Source organism: Neodiprion virginianus, chromosome 3, assembly GCF_021901495.1.
Source record: "Neodiprion virginianus isolate iyNeoVirg1 chromosome 3, iyNeoVirg1.1, whole genome shotgun sequence".
Lineage (NCBI taxonomy): Eukaryota > Metazoa > Arthropoda > Insecta > Hymenoptera > Diprionidae > Neodiprion > Neodiprion virginianus.
Window position 1 is genome coordinate 2541438 of NC_060879.1, and position 21468 is coordinate 2562905.

The 21468-nt window shown below is 37.9% G+C and overlaps 1 protein-coding gene across 4 annotated transcripts in view; it reads left to right on the plus strand.

The window, feature by feature from the left end:
• Positions 1-21468, plus strand: part of LOC124301500 (complexin) — a 228180-nt gene that overhangs the window by 169527 nt on the left and 37185 nt on the right. Inside the window, exon 1 of one of the 4 annotated variants that reach the window (XM_046756628.1) lies at positions 14917-15018. The exons of the other annotated variants lie outside the window; for them this stretch is intronic. Coding sequence (XP_046612584.1) covers positions 15006-15018 — 13 coding nt within the window. The 5' untranslated portion in view covers positions 14917-15005. Of the gene's footprint in view, positions 1-14916; positions 15019-21468 lie in introns of those variants that run through there. 4 annotated transcript variants of the gene reach the window in all.

The window sequence follows — 21468 nt, forward strand, 5'->3', positions numbered from 1 at the left end:
CAATCGCAAAATCAATTCACACTTATTCTGTGATTTTTGAGCACGACTCGATAATGGGCTCTTAATATTTACAATTTTTTTGTCGGTATTATTTTTTTCTTTGTCCCGTTGTGTATCGAACTGAACAGATTTCGGAATCATATTATTTTCATGATTCCGCGATCTATTTAGAACGGGTTTTAGAAGAAAAAAATTGATTCGATATTTAAATGGAAATATTAAAAATTCCGAGACGCTTTTGGGACGGTAAGAACATCGTATTAAAAAATAATTAAAATCAAAGGGGGTAAGTACACGGACTTTTAATTTGACGCGGAATGCCCCATACACGTACAATGAGAAAGTTACACCGTTGCATGAGTCAAATAAAAAAAAAAAAAAATCGAAACGGATTAGAGAAAAGCGTGACGTTCGTGCCGAGATTCTGCAAAAGCGGAGATAAGCAAAATGCTTTCGAAATTGAATCGGTATTGAAAATCCGAGGATTTTGATACGTGTGGAAAATCCTATAAATACCTGAATAAAATTCTTCTACAATTTTTATTTCTCATCACTTACAGCTTGTGATATAAATGTATTCAAATTCAATTTCTTACAGTTTACTTTCAGACAATTTTGCTTATACCTTGCAGTTAGTTTTATTCGCCTGAATTTATCCACGTATTATTTCGAAATGACGAAATAAATTTTGCTAAAAATGAAACAATCGGTCGAAGAATATTTTGAAAAAAATATCGGGAATACATGATGAATACTAGTTTAACGGATTTCAATTTTTCAAGTAAAAAGTTGCAGAAGCTGAAAAAGTTTGAGGACAAAAATCGAAGGATTTTTCCACCGAATTAATAAGAATCAACGGCAAGAAAAAAGATATAACAAATAAGAAAAACAAAAAAATAAAAAGGGTCAAATGTTCACGACGCATCTATTGGAAAAAAAAAAATACGTATCACGGTGGGAAAAAAATTCGACGGCGCTGAAGAAGAATGCGGAACAGGAAGTCGGGACGAGACTTGAAGTAAAGCAATGGGTGGAAAGGCGGGGGGAAGTAAGGAGGAGAAAAACATAAGAAGGAACCGGAATTCCACATTTTTATTTCATAAAACCTGCACCAGCTTCGTGGTGGTAAATATTTATGGTATAAGGGGTAAGATATGGGCTCCGGTGAGAACTGTAAAAAAATTGAATAATACGGATGAAGGAAAGAGCGAGAAAATCGAAGAATTCTTCCCCTTTTTTTTCTCTTCTTTTCGTTGTAAAATAATTTCTACGCATTCAAAAATCAAAATCTGTCACTTTGCTTTTACATAATTATCCAATATTTTCGTATCCTTGTTTTACACGAATATCGCGGTGTAACGTTGTAAATTTTTCATTCCGACAAATTTTTTTCACTTCTAATTATATAAATATTATATATTTATTCACTTCTAATAAAATCTTACTTGCTGCGTTTGCCGTTAAAAGAGAAAAAAAAACCATCGTTTTTTCTCTCTCCGAGAGTGTTGTCCTTTATTTTTTTCGTCGTTCTTGTCGTTTCGTTTGCTCTCTTCGCGTGTGCGCGTGTTTTTTTTTTTTTTTCTCCTTTTTCTTTCAGCAGAAGCACAGTAACAATCGAATCGTGATTACATTCGAGGATTGGTTGAGTAATCGGGAGCTTAACGAACGCCAGGGAATGAAAATCGTACACACTGTGAGTACATATAATAGGATTGATTGACGGACTTGTAAACGCAGAAGGCAAAAATTGCTGCCCATGATATTACATACGATACATCATCGTATAAATAATATTTCAGTGGCGCATTATTTTTTTGAAACATTATTACTCTTGCAATGAAATATACAACGAGAAAAAAAAGTTCTTCCGATGCAATTTCCATGAGAAACTTCGATCACAGTGCGGACTGATTTTAGAGTTGAGGTAAGAATTTGAAAACATTAGGCAATTGTTTTTGAAATTATTTGAAATTGATTTGGCGCGTGGGGTTGGCAAAAATTTGTCAACGTGCTAAAAATAAGGATCACACTAACGTTGCATGTGTTTTATTAACCGACGCACGCTTTTCCATGCGTCATCGAATATTCCTGATTGTGAAATGTATAATATTCATGCGATGTGAAAACTGGATAAACTCAGGCTCGAATTTCCAAACTGCATCCGCTTTATGTTTTACTAACCAAAATATTTTTTCACATATTTATGTCAAACGCAAATAAATATTATTGGTAAAAAACGAAACAGGCCGTAGGGTGAAAAGAAATTTTGAAGATGAAAATTTGTCATCGAATAATTAATAACCTAACATATCGATTGATATTAATTTTATTATTATTTCTATTATTATTGTTATTAATATAAAATTTCACGAAGAGTTCAACGAACATCTTTCGGGATGAATCATTTTTCAACAACTAATTCTCCGACACAAGCAGACATTGCAGTTGTTTAAAAATCGAAAATAATATTCTCGAATCGTAAATTCTAACCCAATCCCGGCATCGAGATTCAGTCGAACGTGACGACCAATCACTCATTATACGTAAAGGTTTCATAGTCGATATATGTGACGTGGCCAAACTCCAATCATCAAACCAGCCGCACGATCCGAGCTAATTACACAGCTGCAACATGCCCGTGCCGATTATGTAAATAATTTGCGAACGTGATTTTACGTTACTCTGTTTATTTCAGTATTTGCCGTGATAGTCGGAGAATTGTATAATTTTCATTCCGGTACCTGAACCACAGACACACAGACAAGGGAATAATTCAACAAAGAAAGCACACGTTTTACGGTTTCGCGGATAAATTCTTGAATAACGAAAAATGAAAAAGAGTGTTTTTTTTTTCTTGGTTGTAGTTTCAAAAATCTTGCGTGAAAAAATGAAAGCGGAAAAAAATAACCACCGACCGCGAATTCTACTTGGGCGTGTTTTCAACGACGCGTAGGTCGCTATTCGGGATTAATCAGGGCAGATTGCTCATTGCTTCGAATGATCGGAGGCCCCGGGTTCCTGGTAGAGGATCACGACCTTCCCCAAAGGCCCCGTTAGAGTAAGTTAACGCAGAGCGTTGGACGACGAGAGAGAGAGAGAGAGAGGAAGCAGGTTGATGGGATTACGCCAGGGGGACATGAGCCTTTGTTTATCCTGGAGATTAAACCCTGCCTGATGCTTCAAGCTCGGTGCAAGCTTCAAGCAAGAATACATTTTCATTCCGATGAAAATACCCCCGAGAACATTATACACACACGTGTACACGTGTGTGCCTTTTGCATGCATCTATTGTTGGATTTTATGCGACATCCGTCGGTTACAGGGTGATTCAAGTCTGAGGGTTGGATTACATCTCGCGGCTCGTAGATACGGTGATGAGCGATTTCGAACGATTTCAAAGTGATTCCTGCTTAACAAAGTTGTTCGCAATTTCGCGCGATTTCGTTCGAATCCAAGGGATCGTACGCGATTTCACGAGATTTCAGGCAATTTCACGTGATTTTAAGTGAATTTAAGCGATTTCAAAATGACTGCCTTCCAAAGTCGTTTGCGATCTCACGCGATTTTGCGCAATTTCATACGATTGCGCGCGATATCAAGTGAATCTTATGAACTCTGTGTCACGCATCTGCAAGAATTAATTTTCGAGATCGAAATTCTGGCAATCATTGAATCAGGATACTTTTTTATAACGATGAATTGAAAGCTCGATCTGTTTTCAGTTCCTTTCGTCGTTCGTGTCGTCGTACACGGATCGCCCTGTTAACTTGCAACTTGTAACGTATGAGTAAAAGCATTGCGGAAGTGAGGGGTATACATTCGTGTACGTGCGTTGCTAGAACATGTCCGCTCTAGCTGATATATTCGTTACGCGATCGACCCAGACTGCAGTGCGACCGGAGCTTGCGAGAACGCCGAAGCGAAATAGGTCGACGTTACGCGCCCCTGAGAATAATTGCATGTTGAAGTGGGGTGAAAAAAATGTTGAAAAGAAGCAGCGTCGAAAAGGAAAAACGCACAAGAAAAAAATGTCATCAGGAAACCCCCTCCCCTTCATATTTTCATCAATTTTTTTTATTTCCTCTCTCTCTCCTTCTTTCTCTTTCATCGTTCGTATTTTTTCAAGCTTGTCTATATGTTTCACCTGCAAGATATTCTGTGAATGATTAAAAATTGATTGCATAAAAAAAAAAAAAAAAAAAGGAACGAGTATAAGAAACAAACATGCGGGAATAGCAAAAGTCGTAAATCTTGACACGCGATATTACGTTTAAAGTCATTAAAACTCTGTTGAGGTATCATTCGGGTGCGTTTGTGCGTGTGTCTGTGTGTGTTGTTGTATATTAATATCTGCATGTAAAAACGTCGAGTTTTGTCGAGCTTGCAACAGTCGCGACAACGGAGAGACAAATTCGCAACAAGCTTGTAATTGTTATTACACACCGTTGTAGAGAAATTATGAAGAAACAACTCGCAATTAACGACACAAGCATGATGGATAAAGAATCGCGTTCAACTTTCCACGAATGTTGACGTGGTTGAAAAGGAACTTGCAAGTGGTAGGAAAAAAAAGAAAGTAAAAAACCTAGAAGAGGAAGAAAAAAAAAAAAAACAACAACACCCTTTCTTGTGGTAAAATTTAAAAATGAAGTTGTAACGAAATTCGTATCGAATTCTCGGCACGAAAATGGTGAAAGAAATGTGGTTGCGAGAAAAAAGTGATTCTTCGAAATACGAAATCCGGGCGATCGGAGAAGCTTTCATCATTCGTCGTTTTGCCGTCGACTTGTGTCCTTTTTTCCTTGGTTCTGAAAATTTTCTTCACTCTTTACTTTTTTTTTTCTTTCTCTCTCTCTCTCTCTATTCCGCACCTTGTCAAATGGGGAATAAGTATAATGTACCGATTATAATAAAATAGAAATTGTTTCAAATCGAACGGCGGGGCGGGGGTGGGGGTGGGGGTGTGTGCGATGTATATACACATAGATATATTTCTCCGAGGGTGGTCCGCTGCCGGTGGCAGAACCTACGCTAGGTATATTGGAGGCGGGAAATTTATCGTCTCCATCTCGTTTCTGCTCTGAGTAGATTTGATTGTAAGGCAAGGCGAGCGCGTGGTCCATGGTTTAAGGCTGATTTACAGCGGAATGGCCACCCTGCCGTATATCGGTGTCCGCTGCTGAGCGGACCCGCGACTAAAGTGCGAAAACGTTGAACGTGAATCGACTCCCGTCGCCGCGTATAAAACACCCCTAACCAATGGTTACCCGTAGATCAAACGCCGTGAAATCCTTCTTTTCCACGTTTCGGTAAAAAGTTTCCACGCCGCTTGTTACACCGCGGATGAATTATCGGATTTGTCTTGTTGAACGCTTTTCGTAATTCGTCGTTACTCGATATTTTTAAATTTTTTTTTCTTTTGCTACGTTTCAGAAACCAAGGATCGACGATATTACCGATTAATTTCATTTTTCACGGGACGACGGAGGGTGAAATTATCAGTGTCAACAATTCTCCTTCCCTGTCAATTCACTAATTTAAGAGAGTATTGTTTATTTTTTTTCGGCTTTTTCTTTTAAATAAAATCCGCACCGCAAAATGTTATTTCAACCAGTTCAAGTCAACCACTCCAAACCTATCAACAGGCTATAAAAATTTGGGAAAAACACTGCAGTTTCTGCAATATTTTGTAAGTTTGGTAAAAAAAACCAAAAAACGTGGAAAACCTATCGACAATCCGAAATTCCAAGCACGCCACGTTTCCCATCGATTTATATTGCGGTAAACTCTTATTTCACTCCCTGAAGATATATCGGCCAACGATTTCATCAGCAAAACTCCAACTTCGCGTTAAAAGTTAAGCAAACTTTGTTAGAAATTGAGCGCATCGCGATACGTCGGGGGTAAGCTAAAGAAAAAAAAAAAAAGAGAAAAAGAAAAAATCAGGACGAAACAAGGACGAACGACGACGTTACCAAGATGCGACGGAATTGAAGGTTTCGGTGCAGAGTTGGCTAATAAACCACCGTTGAACACTGTTGACTCTGAGGTACGAGGCAAGCAGGCGGGGGTGGAAAAAAAAGAAAGGGGTGGGGGGGGGGGGGGGGCAACACGTGGAAAAAGAGACTTTCTATATTGGAGACGATACGTAACAAGAAGACCCTGCAAGCACATAAAGATCCATCTCCTGAAACGGGGCCCCGCCACCAGGCGTAAAACTTTTCGAATACGTGTGTCTGCCGTAAAGGCGAGCTTTCGTCGGAGCGTCCCCCTTCCACCCCCTCCCCCATCGCCCCGCCTGTTTCATCCCCTAAAATATCTTGCCCGCTGCAGTAAAAGAGAGGCGCGCGCGCGTATAACATTGTATCTACGTAAATAAATAAATGAAAAAATAAATAACAGAGAACGGGGGGGAGGCTGTGGAGGCATCGTTGCTGGTATCGCAGCATCAATGCGTCGGGGAATGGAATGGCAATTGGAATTTATCGAACGTCCAACTCCTTGGCTGTTTTTTATTTTTTATTTTTTTTAATTTTTTTTTTTTTCTTTTGTCTTCCGAGCAGCTTTTGCAAAATTTTCACAAAATTTGTTTGTCCGCGCGTGTTCGGAACGGACTCGCCTTCGATTGTACGAAGTTGCGGAATATTGTTTTTTTTTTTTTTTTTTGGCAATCAAAGAATGCGAAACATCGAGAACGCGGTATTAATTTGTCGAAGAAATTTTGAAAATGACAGGTTCGAAAAATAAAAGCCGGTTTAAAACGATCCGTGTGGTTGAATTTTAGTTTGAAGTAACGTTTTTCTCCTATTTAAAGCGTTTGAAATTGACTTTGAGTAATATTTTTCACAAATTTCAATCGATAAGTTTGGTCGTCGATGATTATTCGAAAATTTTGAATAATTTTCGATTTGGTAGTGGAGTGATTTGTTACTCTTTTCATTCAAAATTTTCATCAATTCTCACGATTCTGTGGTTTCGATGCTACTTCTTACTCTCATATTTTTTATTTTTTTTTGCTTTTTAATTCTTCCAGGAATTCCGGTTAGCTACCAAGTTATTGTCGCTGTTAAGTTCGTCACTCAACGATAGACGAATTTAAATAAAAGAATCGACGAATGATTTTTCAATTCAAATCAAAGGTTCGTGTGTAGCAACAGGTTGTCGCAAGAATCCTGGAACAAGGATCTCAGCATTTTTGCGCACGTAGAAAGCGTCGTTGCGTAATTTTCAGCAGAAAAACAGACTGTCTCCATTTTTACACGTTTCTTTCTTCGTTTTGATATTTTTATTTCTTAATCGTTCGTACGATCGTTCGAGTTTCATTCGCTCGAAGCAGAATATCCGATAACATATGTATCAATATCGTAATTTTAGAAAGATAATAACAATTGACGCAGATTAGATTGAAAAAAAAAAAAAAAATAAAAAATTTGAAACTGTAGCGACGCGGTTTCTGTAAATTATCATCGTAATATCGTCGTAATTATAACGAGTTATCGAGAATGCTATGAGAATTTGAGGGTAATAATAAACGATAAAAATTTAAGAGGAAAATGAAAATTGAAATTAACTCGAGAATGGGAAATGCTCGGAGAGCCCGTTTCGGAGTTTGCACGTAAAGCGATTTCACACGGCGTTGCAGTCGGATATATCAAATATACACGTAGGTATATCCAGTGTTCATACATACGTTGCATTTTCATCGCTTAAGCGTGGCTATAACGACAATTTACATGCCTTAAACCCACCCGTCGACGACTAGCGACGCACTGCTAAACTCGCCTAGCTGTTATGCAAATTTAACGCCGCTAATTGTTTCTGTGCCTTTCTTCCCTCGCACCTATCGCTCCACTTATGTATATATGTATTTACACACACACACACACATATAACACACTTACGTGTGTATATATAATATGTTGTACGTATGTACAACTTCAATGTTTGCATGACGTTAACGCTAGATTATCCATGTCGCGAGCAATTTACCCCGTAATACGTCAACCTGAAAGCTCTATTTATTCCTTCCACATTTCGTCCGACTTTTCACTTCACCGCACTTGTTATTTTTTTATTTCTTTTTTTTTTTTCTCCACCAACTCCCACGTTTTTCAATTTTACTAAAAATTCTCTTGACATTCCGATTCGGTTATTCGTTCCTGCCGATCGCATTTCTCGTCACTTATCGTCACTGTTATTCGATTTTGTTTATTTTATTTATTTTTTTTTTTTAACTCTCGTTTCACTTTTTTTCACTGTTTCACATCTTTACTCACTTCTCGCGTCTTTACCGGGATTCTTTTGATTTGTCGAACAATTTAACGAACTTCCGATTATCCCGCTCTTATACTTTTTCCTCTCGATATCATCCCCTCCGTCATTCCCTCGTCACGATCTCACCACAACCTATTTTTATTGTTTTTCTTCTCGACTCGTTTAATTCCTTTTAAAACCGTCCCGTATCGCGTCACGTATATTATATACGAGCTAAGGTCTTCGGGCTTAATTAAATGCCTATCGCCTCCTCGAAGAAGGGTGCAGTGTAGAAGGTGATGGAGGGAGGGAGATGAAATTCAGCTCTAAAGCTTTGAAATTTTCTCACCGAGCTTCGATCTAAATTCAAGGAACGCGCAATTCTCACGCCGCGGATCCCGAGACTATAAAGTCGTGGTCAAAGTATGCCCATATCGCCACCCCCGCTCGGCCTTTGGTATGTCAATATAGTTCCGCCTCCTCTTATATATACGAATACGTATATATACGCGGATCTAAATCCTCGAGAGAGAGCGAGAGAGAGTAAAGGGGAGGAAATGAACCCCCGGGAAGCCGAGGAACGCGAGGAGTAGGGTAGATAGGCGCCAACCCCTCTTCTCGCGACGCTCAGGCATGCCTGCGTGCCAAACGGTAATGATTGGCGCTCCTCGACGATCCTCGAAGCAGCATCTGCCGGTCCTTCTCGTCGTCGTTCTGTGGGGTGGAGAAAAATTCACCCCGTCCGAATAATATCGCGTGAGAAACCACGCATACCTCTTTTTATACATACCCCGTCCCGCGTCTATAATCAACGCGTAGGTATTTCCATAAACGATTTATTTGCCTTTATATGCATGGCGGGCAAAAATTTATATCGACAAAGATCGTGCAAAGTGGCAAAATCCGTTGGCCGATACAACGTTCTCGAAAGCGAGCGTTAACCTGCCGAGGAATTTTTTAGAATTCAAAATTTAATCTTTCGATTTTAAAAAACAAAAAAAAAAACAAAACGCAATTTTGAAATTTTTTTTCCAACATCCGTCACGGGACTCGTTTCCTACATACGTTGACACTGGGAATTCAATAATGACTGTAAAAGTTTCACGGGATGAACCGAACGTCTGATTCGAATGCAACTTTTTTTTGTTCGTCCGGGTGTTTAAATTCGGTCAGTTGTCCGAAAAGATGAAAACTAAAACGTACGAAACGTGGGAAATTTTTTTGAATCATGTACCAGTTTCGTTCTCGTATTGTTGTTGTTTTTTTTTTTTTTTTCATTATTTTTCCCCCTTCGTTCCGCTTTTCTCACTACGGTGGGAAAGCGTTGCGCGAAGGAGAAGAAAAGCGGTTGCTCGATAGTCTTAATTATTCTTAGTGGGTGCCTGAGAGAAAAGAATAATAGGAGAATCAGTATTCCAGGATGCCGGAGGGCGCTGCGTAGGTTCTTCGGGGTTCGGAGGGGCGGGGGTTGCATGCCTTATTCAAGAGAAAGCCGGCCTCTTGTATTTATCAAGCAGATAACTCAGCCCCGTCGTGTCTCGCCGGCTTTCACACAAGCTCGACAAGGCACCGGCACAGAGAAACGCAAACGCAAACGCAAACGCAAACGCAAACAGCCAACGCGAAGCAGAGATTCGGTTACAAGCGTCGGGTAACAATACTGTGTGTGTAGGTACAAACCCGCCTTATACCACGGCGGTAGCGAAGGCGGGGGTTGAAAGGGGTGAAAGAGAGGAGGAGGAGGAGGAGGAGGAGGAGGGCGCTCGTGTCGGCAATCTGCGAAACGTTTTAGTAGACAAGCTCGGTTTCTGCTGCTCGGTTTCTGCGGGGGATTTTTCCCTCACATTTCATCCTAAAAATGAGAGCACGTTTTTTTGTTTTTTCCAATCGTGGTGAAAATAAAAGATGAAAACAAAAAAAGAAGGAAAAAGGAGACGAACGATGAGATGATGGAAAAAAAAACGAACGACATCCGACCAGGTAAACGCATTTCCCGGTATATCTCGATCGGATGAAACACTTTCGTTCTAGGCTTTGCTGCATAGTCGATTTCCTTTCTATTGATCTGACCTTATATTATTACACATGTACGGGTGTATAGCTATTCGTAAATATTTGTTATGTGCAAGTCTGCGAGTATATTCGTTTTCTTGGCATGCTGTTTTCCAACGACTGGATTCGGTAATACGATTCGGTTTCAACGATAGAGATTGGATCAGGAAAATAAAATTATGAAAACATAAATGTATGCATGTTTTGTTTCAGTCTTTTTTTTCTTTTTCTTTTTTGTAGCGCTTCTTGCGTCTCTTACAAACGTGAGAAAAAAATGCAAGTTTCTGCTGCTTGTCTAGAGATTTTGATCACTTGAACCGGTTTATGGAAAAGTTGTTACCGTTAGAGAGATGATCGTAGATTCCGTTTTTTTCAACTGCAATTATCTGTAATATTGTAGAAACATTTGAGCATTGCGTTAATCTATAATCTAAGTTGATACAAAATAAATAGCAGATGGTTTATAAGAATAACATTTTGCCGGTCATTTATTTATTTTCTTATGGTCGATTGACGTGAGCTTCTCGAAATAAAAGCAAGAAACTTTAATCATTGATCAAGTCACCGCAGATCGTAAGTCACAATTTTTTCACCGTTGTAATATTACATCTTGTAATCGTTTGACCCGAACTTTATCCAAAAAAAAAAAAAATAATAAAAATTCGCTGGACGAAGAAGATTTGGAAAATCGTACAATTTTCGAAATCTTCAATTCTAAATTTTGGAGTTTGGCGACCGATCTGGTTATCAGGATGGGTTTATCTATTTGTTGAGCAACCCCGCAAGAGAGGGAGAGAGTGAGAGAGAGAGAGTGAAAAAAAGGAAAAGAAAAAAAAAACGAACCAATATGGGTTAAAAGACAAAAGGCAAACGAATGAATACAGAGGACTGTTCGCGGAAGCAATTGCTCCAAGATTTTTCCGCTCGGCTCGAGTAGTCGTAGGTACAATATTTGTCGAGAGACCAAAAGTATCTCGATTGTGCGGCGTTAATCGAGCTTTTTTCCTCGTCGGCCAAAGCGGTTCGGTGTAATTATTTTACGTCAGGATTACGAAGCAGAAGGAAACCTCCTGCACTTTATTTAATTTCGAACCTTTTCCTTTCTTCTTTTCCTTACCCTCTTCATTATTGCTTCTTCCTTCAAAATTCAATTCTCATACATACGTAATTTCCCTTTTTCACCCGATTCTTTTCAAAGAATTTCACGATATTCGTGTATAAGAGGAGACGAAAAAAAAAAAAAAGAAAAAAAAGAAACCAACCAAGACGAGGATTAACATAAAAATCCTGTACCTGCGCTCGATAAATTTACCTACCAAAGAACGATAGATAAATTCAAATTTCATTGCGATTCAGATGCAAAGGAGATTCAACGCAAAGTTATCGTTAACTGTGACAGGATTTTGCATTGAAATTTACGTTTTTTTTTGGAGGGGGGGGGGGGGGGGTGGTGGTAGGAGAGTATATGAATTTCCACACGACAAGTTAAAAAACAATTCACCTGCGGTTGATAAAAATATACACGAGCGTGAACAGCGTGTACCGAGTTACGTGAATGTTATTGAAATAAATAGCGTTGAAGCGGAGAGAAAAAGCTCGGATTCCGAAGAGAAGAAAAAGGGAAAAAGAAAAAAAGAAACGGATCTTGCAAAGACGCGAAGCGAAGAGCACATTGTGGGCAACACATGGCGTTGTATACGAGGCAGGCCGGGTTGGTTAAAGTTGGAAACGAGCTTTTCACGTCGGGATGAAGAGGGCCGAGGATTGAGTCCCGGAATGGGCTGGAAGCCAGAGCTTCGCAAGCACGGAGCTTCCAATTAGAGGAAATCATCGCGCGACCTACAGCTTTCGAAACTTGGGACCTCTTGCCCTCGCCTTCTTCTTCTTCTTCTTCTTCTTCTTCTTCTTCTTGTTCGTCCTCTTCTCTTCCCTTGGCATGCGCCACGAGGCTATTCGCCTGATGAGTGGCCTCGGTTTGAGTTCAGGTTATTTCGATGCAATTTCCACCCCTGCCTCTCGAAGCGACGCCGCCGCAACCGCCGCCCCTTTCGATTTTCCGCCAAACAGCCATTCTCATCTCGTTATTTCTCCATTATAATGCCGTGGCGAAAGTTCTCATTATTATTTATCACGAGGCGAGGGAAAATTTGAAAACAAAATATTGAAAACTTCGAATTGCGTATTAACGATGATGCACAGACTTGAATCGTAATTATTCTCTCTCTCTCTCGTAGGTGCGTAACTTTACGAAAATGAAACAAAATTCTTAAATCGAATCATCGTCGAAAAAGAAAGTTTTTTTTTCAAACGTGCGCGGAAGTCTATAATTTTTTTTTTTTTAGTCATGCTATTCTTCGTTCAAACTTTTGTATTCGTACAATTATTTTATTTACTCATTTCGTTACTTTACTTTTCTTCTCACCACCAAGATTTCTTTTTCTCCTCGTTTTCACCTCGTCTTATATGTTATACACATGGAAAGCAGAGAAATATCGCTCGCTTTTTTTTTTTTTTTGCACTCACCTTGCTTCGGATTTTCTACCTTTTTTGCGATTTTTTTTTTTTGTTTTTTTTTTTTTTTCTTATCGTGATTTTTATTCATTTTTTTCCGCACGCGTCAGTTGCGTGATTGATATAACGAGGCGCTCGACTACGCAAGTCATTAATTACCCGAACTGATATTGTTTGAGATTAAAAAAAAAAAAAAAATCGGATTTCTTGGTTGTTTTTTCGGTCCCTGCGTTTTTTTTTTTCTCAACTTGTCTTGTTCTTTTTTTTCAGTAAATTTGACTGTGTATAATTATATTAGCTGTACTTACCGAACGGTGAGAAGAAAAGTTCACGTTCGCAACTTACGCGTACTGAAATTTTGTGTAAAGGAATTGTTCGAAATACTTTATTGTGTGGAAACGATAAAAATGAAGGATAAAATTTTTCGAGGTGGTTTAGGAATGCAAGGAGAACATATATTTCTTCATAAAAGTATGAAACACAAAAAGAACAGGAGTAAATGTTTACTAGATTGAAAAAAGAAACCAAAGTTAGAGATATCCAAGCTCTGGAGGATTCCGGCGTTGAATGAAAACGTTTCGTCGTCAGGAATTGCGTAAATCTTCGGGATCCAAATCACAGCACATGACGGATGTGAAACAATACCCAACAATCTGAAAAAACGTGTTTATAACGAAGAAATAAAACTGAATTGTAAGATTAATCTGCAAAACAATAATGTTAAATAAGCATAGTTGTCGAATAATTATTTGTAAAAGTAGGTAGAACCGAATGATTCAAATTCGTTTTCGTTATTTCGGCATTTTAGAAATCCGGAAGAAAATCTGCGATTTTGATTCACTGTAAAATTGACGATGCGTATGATTTGAAAATGGGAAGAGAGCGGTGCTTTTTTCGAACCAATTTGCGAGGCTGAATTAATTTAAAAAGGCAGCGACAAACCAGAGAATAACAATCGGAGCCTCTGGAATTGGGTGAAAAAACAGACAGTTACCAAAATTGAATTTTGCGAAAACTGAAAGTTCCGATGTTTGTGGAATTTGAGGACAACTGAAAATTCGAAGCGTACTAGAAAGTAAACCATCGTACTAAATACATAGATAAATAGACGGAAATTCGGATGATTATTTCTTTTGGATTTTAATGTTTCTAACTTATCACATTTCATCTTTCGTATTCCTCTATTTATTGTTATTATTATTATTATTATTATTTATCTCAAATTCGATGTGACCTAAATTTTCATCAAACGTACAAAATCGTCGAGCGTACAAGTCTACGTAGCTGCACGAAAATTCTGACGACCCTGTAATTTGGATTTTTATTCAGCGAAAGCGTCATATACCGAATTTTTTAGTGGCGAATCTTAAAGTAAAAAAATTAAACTTTGACGAAACATCAGAGTTTCGACTTCGACGGTCAAAGTTCCGAAAGTGCTAAAATGAGAAGATAAAAAAATCTGAGATTTTCAGTTTCGTGAAATTTTACCATTTTGGTATTTCTTTGTTTTCGATATTTTTACGTTCAGAATCCTGGTCACTCTAACTTTCGGTTCTTTTTTTTTTTTTTTGTTTTTTTACACCCATTCATTGATCAAACTACGCTCTGTGAGTATATTTTAACTTTCGGAATATTACTCTGTCGAAACTTTGTCTTTCGGAATCTTGTTCTATCGGAACTTTACTTTTCGTAACTCTTCCCTATCGTAACTTCAATTTTCGCAATACATTGCATTTCGGAACATTGAACCGTCGTATTTCCGACCATTCGAAACATCGATGTTTCTTCAAATTTATTCAAAATTCAAAAATCGTTAACGTTTCCGCGTAACCAACAAAAAAACAACAAAAATAAATAAAAAAATAAATAAACAAATAAACAAGAAAAATTCGATATACCGACGGTTCTACCGCGCGGCGGCTATTTCGCATTTCAACCCCTACCCTCTCCTATTTCCACCCTTAACGGGGACGGTGACGTCGTCGGGACGCTACGCGACGCGCCGCGTCGCCCGATTCGAAACACGCCCACTGCGCCGACGGCAGGACGGCGAGAGGAGGGGAACGGAAAGGGGTAGGGATCAGGGGTGGAAGGGGTGGAAAGGGGAGAGTCGGGAAGCAGGAACAACGTCCGGCCGAGACGGCGCCAGTTCCACTGCCGCCAGCAAGCCGAGCGCCACACGAAACGCCATGGACATACTGGGTATGTCCGACCAAGCATGCCTTCTTCTACTTGTCGTTCTTCTCTCTCTCTCTCTTAAACACGAGCGTACCTCACACGGCGCCTAACTGTAGGCGAAGAATTGTTCCGAGATTTTGTCGAACGGGCAGATTATTTCAAGGGTTGAAAAATGAAAGGTTGATCGGGGGGGGTGGATAAGTGAATTAATTGTTCGGTGTGGGGTTTTTATTTTCTACTTGTCGGGGTGAGTTTTATTTATTTATTGTATTTTCATTCCGTTGTTCTCTGTTTGCGCGTCGGGATGATCAAACGTTGGAAGAAAACTTTACGTCGCGAACCGAGATGGTATTATTTTCGATCCATTTTTGAACGAGTATCGTTCGGCTGTGTTTTTCTTTTTTTTTGTTCAGAATTATTGTCTGCCTTGGTGGTGAGTAAATTTATTGCGTTATTCGCGTTTCTTGTAAATTTTTGAACGTAAGAGAAATACGAGCTTTGATACGCTGTGGTATGTTTTTTATTTCTTTCGTTTGCGTACTTCTTCGATTTACACGCGACGGAAAACACACTTTTAGAACTGTAAGCTCGACTTGATTCGTCGTTGTTGCAGCTATTGTTGAATAATTTCCTTCATCTTTGACACTTTTTGGATTTGTTTTGTCGTTGATTTTTCAACCGTGATATTCGCCTGTCAAAACCGCATCCGAAATAAAGGAAATAAGCTAATGACGAAAAGCTGCGTTTGTGCATTTGAGTACGCGTAAAACAGTTTGTCGTAACGTCGTACGTAAAATTATATGAAAAATCTTCGTACGGTTTGTTCAAGTTTGTTCCGTTGTTCAATTTCGTTTATACACAATTCGCGGTGACGATTTGAATCCGTGACACGAAATTACGTGTGCAATTTGCAAAAGTTTTACACCCGTAGCCGGGGTTTCTAATTTTGGGGCGTGTCGTTTGCATTGCGGATTTGTGTTATAGTCCTTATCTTCTTTTATATGCTTGTGGGAAATTTTCTACATCTTTTTTCCCAACGCCTCTGATCTGAACTACGGTAAATGATCTGAATTTTATCGACGATCTTGAATAAAGGTGGAACAGTGCGATTTGAAGCGATTTCTAAGAAAGAAGAGTTAACGTTAAAAAGGGGCTGATAATTATCTGCGAAATAGTCATCGAATCAACGATGCGATTTCTGAGATGAAAACATTCGCGAAGTAAAACAATTTTTCTCAATCAAAACGTTTGAAAAGTTACACTTTTTAAAAATAGACTTTTTCACTTTTCATGCCTTTATAAAAAGTTTTTTCAATTGAAATTATTCAGTGAACACTTTCTTCGGAGTGCGTTAATATTTTTGTAGATAATTTCAGGTTTTTTATATTGTTGAAGTTGAAGAAGATATTTTTTTAAATAACTTTTTAGTCATTGTAGCAAATATGCTATAATGGCGGTCAAAGAGTTAAAAGTGAATTAAAGGAAATAAAAAAAAATTAAATTTATAAATTAACGTATGAATATTGAATACCGGAAGTACTTGAATTGCGAAATGAGCGTATTAAGACACACCGAATGAAAATTGTGAAAACAATTTGAAATGATTAATTTTGAAAAGCCGTTGAAAACAGAGAGTACGAAGGAAAAAGATTTCGGAACGATAACTCGATTCTTTCATTTTTCTTCTTCTTTTTTCTCTCTCTCTCTTTCTCTCCCTCTTACTTTTCGCCACTCGGGGTTGAATTCAGGTCGCGGGGTCAAAAGTGTTGGAAATAAAACACTGACCGTGGAAAAATATATAAAAAAATAATTCATTTTTCCCCGAATAAAAATGAAAGAGAAAAATCTCAACCACGCCTCTTTCAGCTTCTCACACTTCTCTTCTTGGTTTTCTCAACCTTCGTCTCCTTTTTTTCCATACCTTTCTCTCTCGCTGTTGTCGCGTTCGCCCGGCTGTTTAGCAAATGGGAGAGGTAAGAAAAAAAAAAAAAAAAAAAAACTCGTCGCGGATCTCGAGGGACGTCTTTTGACACCCGCGGAACGAGAAATGACGTTAAGAATCTCCGAGGCGTCTTTGGTGTGCTTCCCGTTAAAGCGAATGGACGATAAATGGTAATTTGGTTACGGTTGATATTCGCATCTTTCTCCCCTCCCCGACCCTTCTCTCAAAACAATTATCGCGAATAAAAAGACCTCCTTTCATCTTCAAACCTACTCGTCTGTCTACCAAATTAATTTCTTCCAATTTTACAATCGTTGAATGTAACGTAGAAAGTTGAACCGTTCGCAGAATTACAATCGCACGGTAATACGGTGTAATTTAATGATATTATTAATAATAATAATAATAATAATAATAACAATAATAATAATAATAATAACGATCATCTTTTTTTATCATCGTACTGTTTGGGATAAAAAAATATTTATTGATATAAGAGCAGAGTGTCCGATGAAATAAAAATATAATCTTGAATATAAATAATGAAGGGAATGAATTTCAGGGGTTAATTATTCTTGCATGTTGCGAAATATCAAATTCAGCAACGCGATATGGAAACATAAATCGCATCACGTTGCGTCGTATAATTTACGTCACACACACACACACACGCGCGCACCTAGGATACAAATTATATGTCATTAATTCTCAGTGAACGGATGAAACGCGATTTCCTCGTTAACAAGTTTAATTACTCTACTCTTTGTTCCTTCGTTTATTTATTATTTTATTAATATATCAATTTTTCTTTATTTTTTTTTTTCATCTCCATCATCGTTTCACACACTTTTCGTTGTTTTCTATTTGGAATTTTGCTCGGAACTTTCGACTCACCGGCAATGTCGTAGCGCTAAAGCAAAGGTCTGCAGATTCCCTGCCGATTTAGCGCCCATCCGGGCTGACATGGATGTCGTTGGGAACTAGGCTGTCTGATGATGGTCTTGGCTTTGCACGGCAGCGATCCCCCGATTAAAAGTATCGCGAAAACCGCGAGTATATAATTAAAGAAACGCATATCTTGAGTCGAGGAGCGAAGTACGATTTATACCGACTATGCGAACGAGACGTTGGTGAACGATTAATTTTATACATATCGAGCAGACGAAAGGTGGGGAAAACAGAGCGACGATTATATTTATACGGGTCGAGTGTTATCAATCTTTCTAGTTGACGTTTCAAAGGTCAACGTTGAGGGATCAGTGACTTAGTACGTCAATAAATCAATGAGATAACTTCAGAAGATGATTAAACATGGAACGAAGTTGCAGAGGCTGAGAGTCAAGTCTAAGAATAATATTTTCACCTCGAAGTGATTGAAGAGAAATTTGATTATTCGCCATTCGCTCGTGCGATAAATTTTTAGGGCCAACTATTTTTACTTTCATTTTCTTGCAAGAGGATCTTGTGGGTACTCTTTTTTTTTTCATTTTTCAATCAATTTATAACAAAACAGTAATGTCTTGAACGCTCAATATCATTCTTAATACTTCAAATAATATTATTATTATTTAATTTTTTTCTTTTCTTTTTACAAATGCCACTGATTTTCATGGATAACAGTATGACAAGTAAATTGAAAATAAGGAAAATTAGGTATGTTTTTTGAATTATTCATAAACACGAGTTGAATGCTTAGTCCGTTTTATGGAAGCGGAAAATCCTCGTGCTTTAATTCACCATGACTGTTGAACTAAGAATAAAATGACATAAATATGCACTGAGAAAAATTTGACTTGTTATGCTTGTGGTTAAAAAATATTGCGTGATTCGAGGTAAATTGATTTAACGCTAAAACAAGGATAATTAATTGTCAACATCTCGTTTATACGCCCTGTTCGTTTGCGTCATGAAGAATGGTCAATGAAAATACGGAGGTAAAACAATTAAAAAATAAACCTTGGCGAATCCAGTTGAGATAGATATTTTATCGATAACAATGTTCATTGACAGAGCGATCGTGATTGTTCGATAATCAAGAAAGAACCGGTAGCGAGACGCGTACGCAAATTATCTAATTTGGTTCTGACTAATTTTTCCGTTTTATGATAACGAGTGCTTCGTTTAAGTCCGAGAAAATCCGTCAGTCAGTTTTGTTTACGATTAGATTTTATAGTATATATTTGTAAGTATTTGCAAATTCACAGTGCGTGGAACTCGGAACTGGTATCTGAAAATCGGTGAAAAAAGAAAAAAAAAGTTAAACATCGACAAGTCATTGAAGAAGAGAGCTAAATTTGTGTAAAAGAGAAATCTTGAAGTAGCGTAGAAGAAGATGAAGCAGAGGAAAGAAATCGGTTCTTCTTCCTCGCCTGATAAAACCATAAACTTTGAAGTCATCGTTTTCGACTTGAACGTAAAGTACAAGATGATAAAGCTCAGTTAGCGTTTACGTGCACCGAGCTTTTAATGCCCCGGATCTTTGAAAGGCAATTTTTTTTTTTTCTCATCGAAAAAGCAAGAGAAGAACGGAGAAGAGGCGGGGATTTTATAGTCGTACGTACTAACGGCTCGTCTAACCTTGTTTCTGCCTCGAAGAGCGACCATCATCGCCGTAAAAGCTCAGCTTCTTGTCGCGGAAGATGAAAAATAAAAAAATCGGGGTGAAATTCGTTTCGGTTGTTTCGCAGAAAAATTTCTTCTCGCTGTTCAACAGGTTGCAGAAAATTTTTCTTCAAATTATCTCCCGTCCGATTGCAAGCCGACAAGGATGTTTTCACGCAGTGCGTTTCAACTTGAAGAGAAAGTTTCAGTCGATTTTATTTATCTATGTACTTTACGGGGCAAGGACTAATATTTATAAATCAAATACCAAACGGTTCGCAACTCGCACGGATACATTATTCGTGATTAATAATGAGAGAGCAATTGAATAAGCTTGTGAGAACCTTGCAGATAATTAAAAAGCACTTTTTCACGAACAATGGGTGAACCAACCCAATCAGGTCCCGGACGGGAATCCTTTATTAAATTTTTAATACTAGCCAAAACATCATTTTTCGTTACGGAAATATTTGTTGTACAATCGCTTTGCGCAAAGTTCAACACAAAGTCTGCAAAAAAAATATTTGATTTCAGCTGAATAGAATGTTTATGGTAAATGTTATGTTTTCGAGATTGCTGCCGAATCCAAAAATGACTTCGAAATCGATGCTAAATCGAGTTGAGCACTTTTTTTTTTTTACTCTCGTCGTTTTCATCGCCATCTTCAAGTTCAGCGCTCAACTTATTGTAATGAACAAGTTGAGATTTCGTTACGACGTTCCTCTTGAATACGACTTGATCGTTATCAAAGCATCCTTTTGGAATTTGATTATTTTACTTGGAAAAGAGTCAAAATAAGTGACACACAGGCAAATGAAATGGTAAATTTTTGTTTTTCATTCTAGATTTCGACGATATTCGTAACTCCCTTAAATTCTCATACTCACGAATCATCGAATCCCAAAGGAACAACCTGCTGGAAAACTTTCCTCCGAAATACGAGGGCACAGCGAACTCTTTCTGTCTTCGATTGATCTCTTCGCCTCTCTTCAATTTTCACCGGAAATCGATGTACCTCTGAAATTCGATTAACCCAAATTAATTTGAACAAATATTTACACTTCACCCACGCGATATACTCGAAGAGTCGAGGAAAAGGGACGTCGTTCTTCCCTTTTCGAGGGTAAAGAAAAGCCCTCTTCACCTCGAATCAAACTCGATTGTTATATAAATTATCAATTTCGATCAAAGAGACCCCTTTCATGCATTATTTAGTTACAGACTCGAGTGTTTGCTCCCAAGAAATAAATACACGTACAAACGATCGATCTCTGTGTATATTTTCTAATTCTTTTGCTTTCACGTTTTCTACATCGACAGGTCAGGATTTAATAGCAACGTTGACAAATTAACAGAACAAATTGATGAAACCTGTATAATTTATTTACCGTTTCAAAATTTAAACTATATATTTATCTTTTCCCGAAGCTTCGTGTCGTTAGAATTAAGTTATACCGATATTTGTATGTATATGTATTTATATTTTCTTTTTTTTTGTTTTATCACAAAACTGACGCAAAATTGATGCAATTTTATTTTTTTTCTTCCAAAAATTTTCCGAGCTTCAAAACTTTTTCACGCAACACAGAATATCAGTATTTTTTTATTTCGAGTTAACAATGAAATAAAATCGAAGATACAATGAACAAGAAACAATTTTAAACGAAGAAGATTATAGATGTGTAGATTTTTATTTACTCTTGATTAATTACTTACCGTTAATTTCGTTATTGTACCCTAGTCTCTTTTACTTTTACTTATACTCTTATATACTTTTTCTCAAGTTTTACTTGTTCGTGTTACTCCTTCACCTTTTCTTCTCTTACCACATCAATTTATACTAACAAACCACAAGCTGTGAAAAGAAGAAAAAAAAAAAAAAAGAAGAGGTACGAGAAAGAGGGGATTATTGCTTTCGGGAATGAATTTCG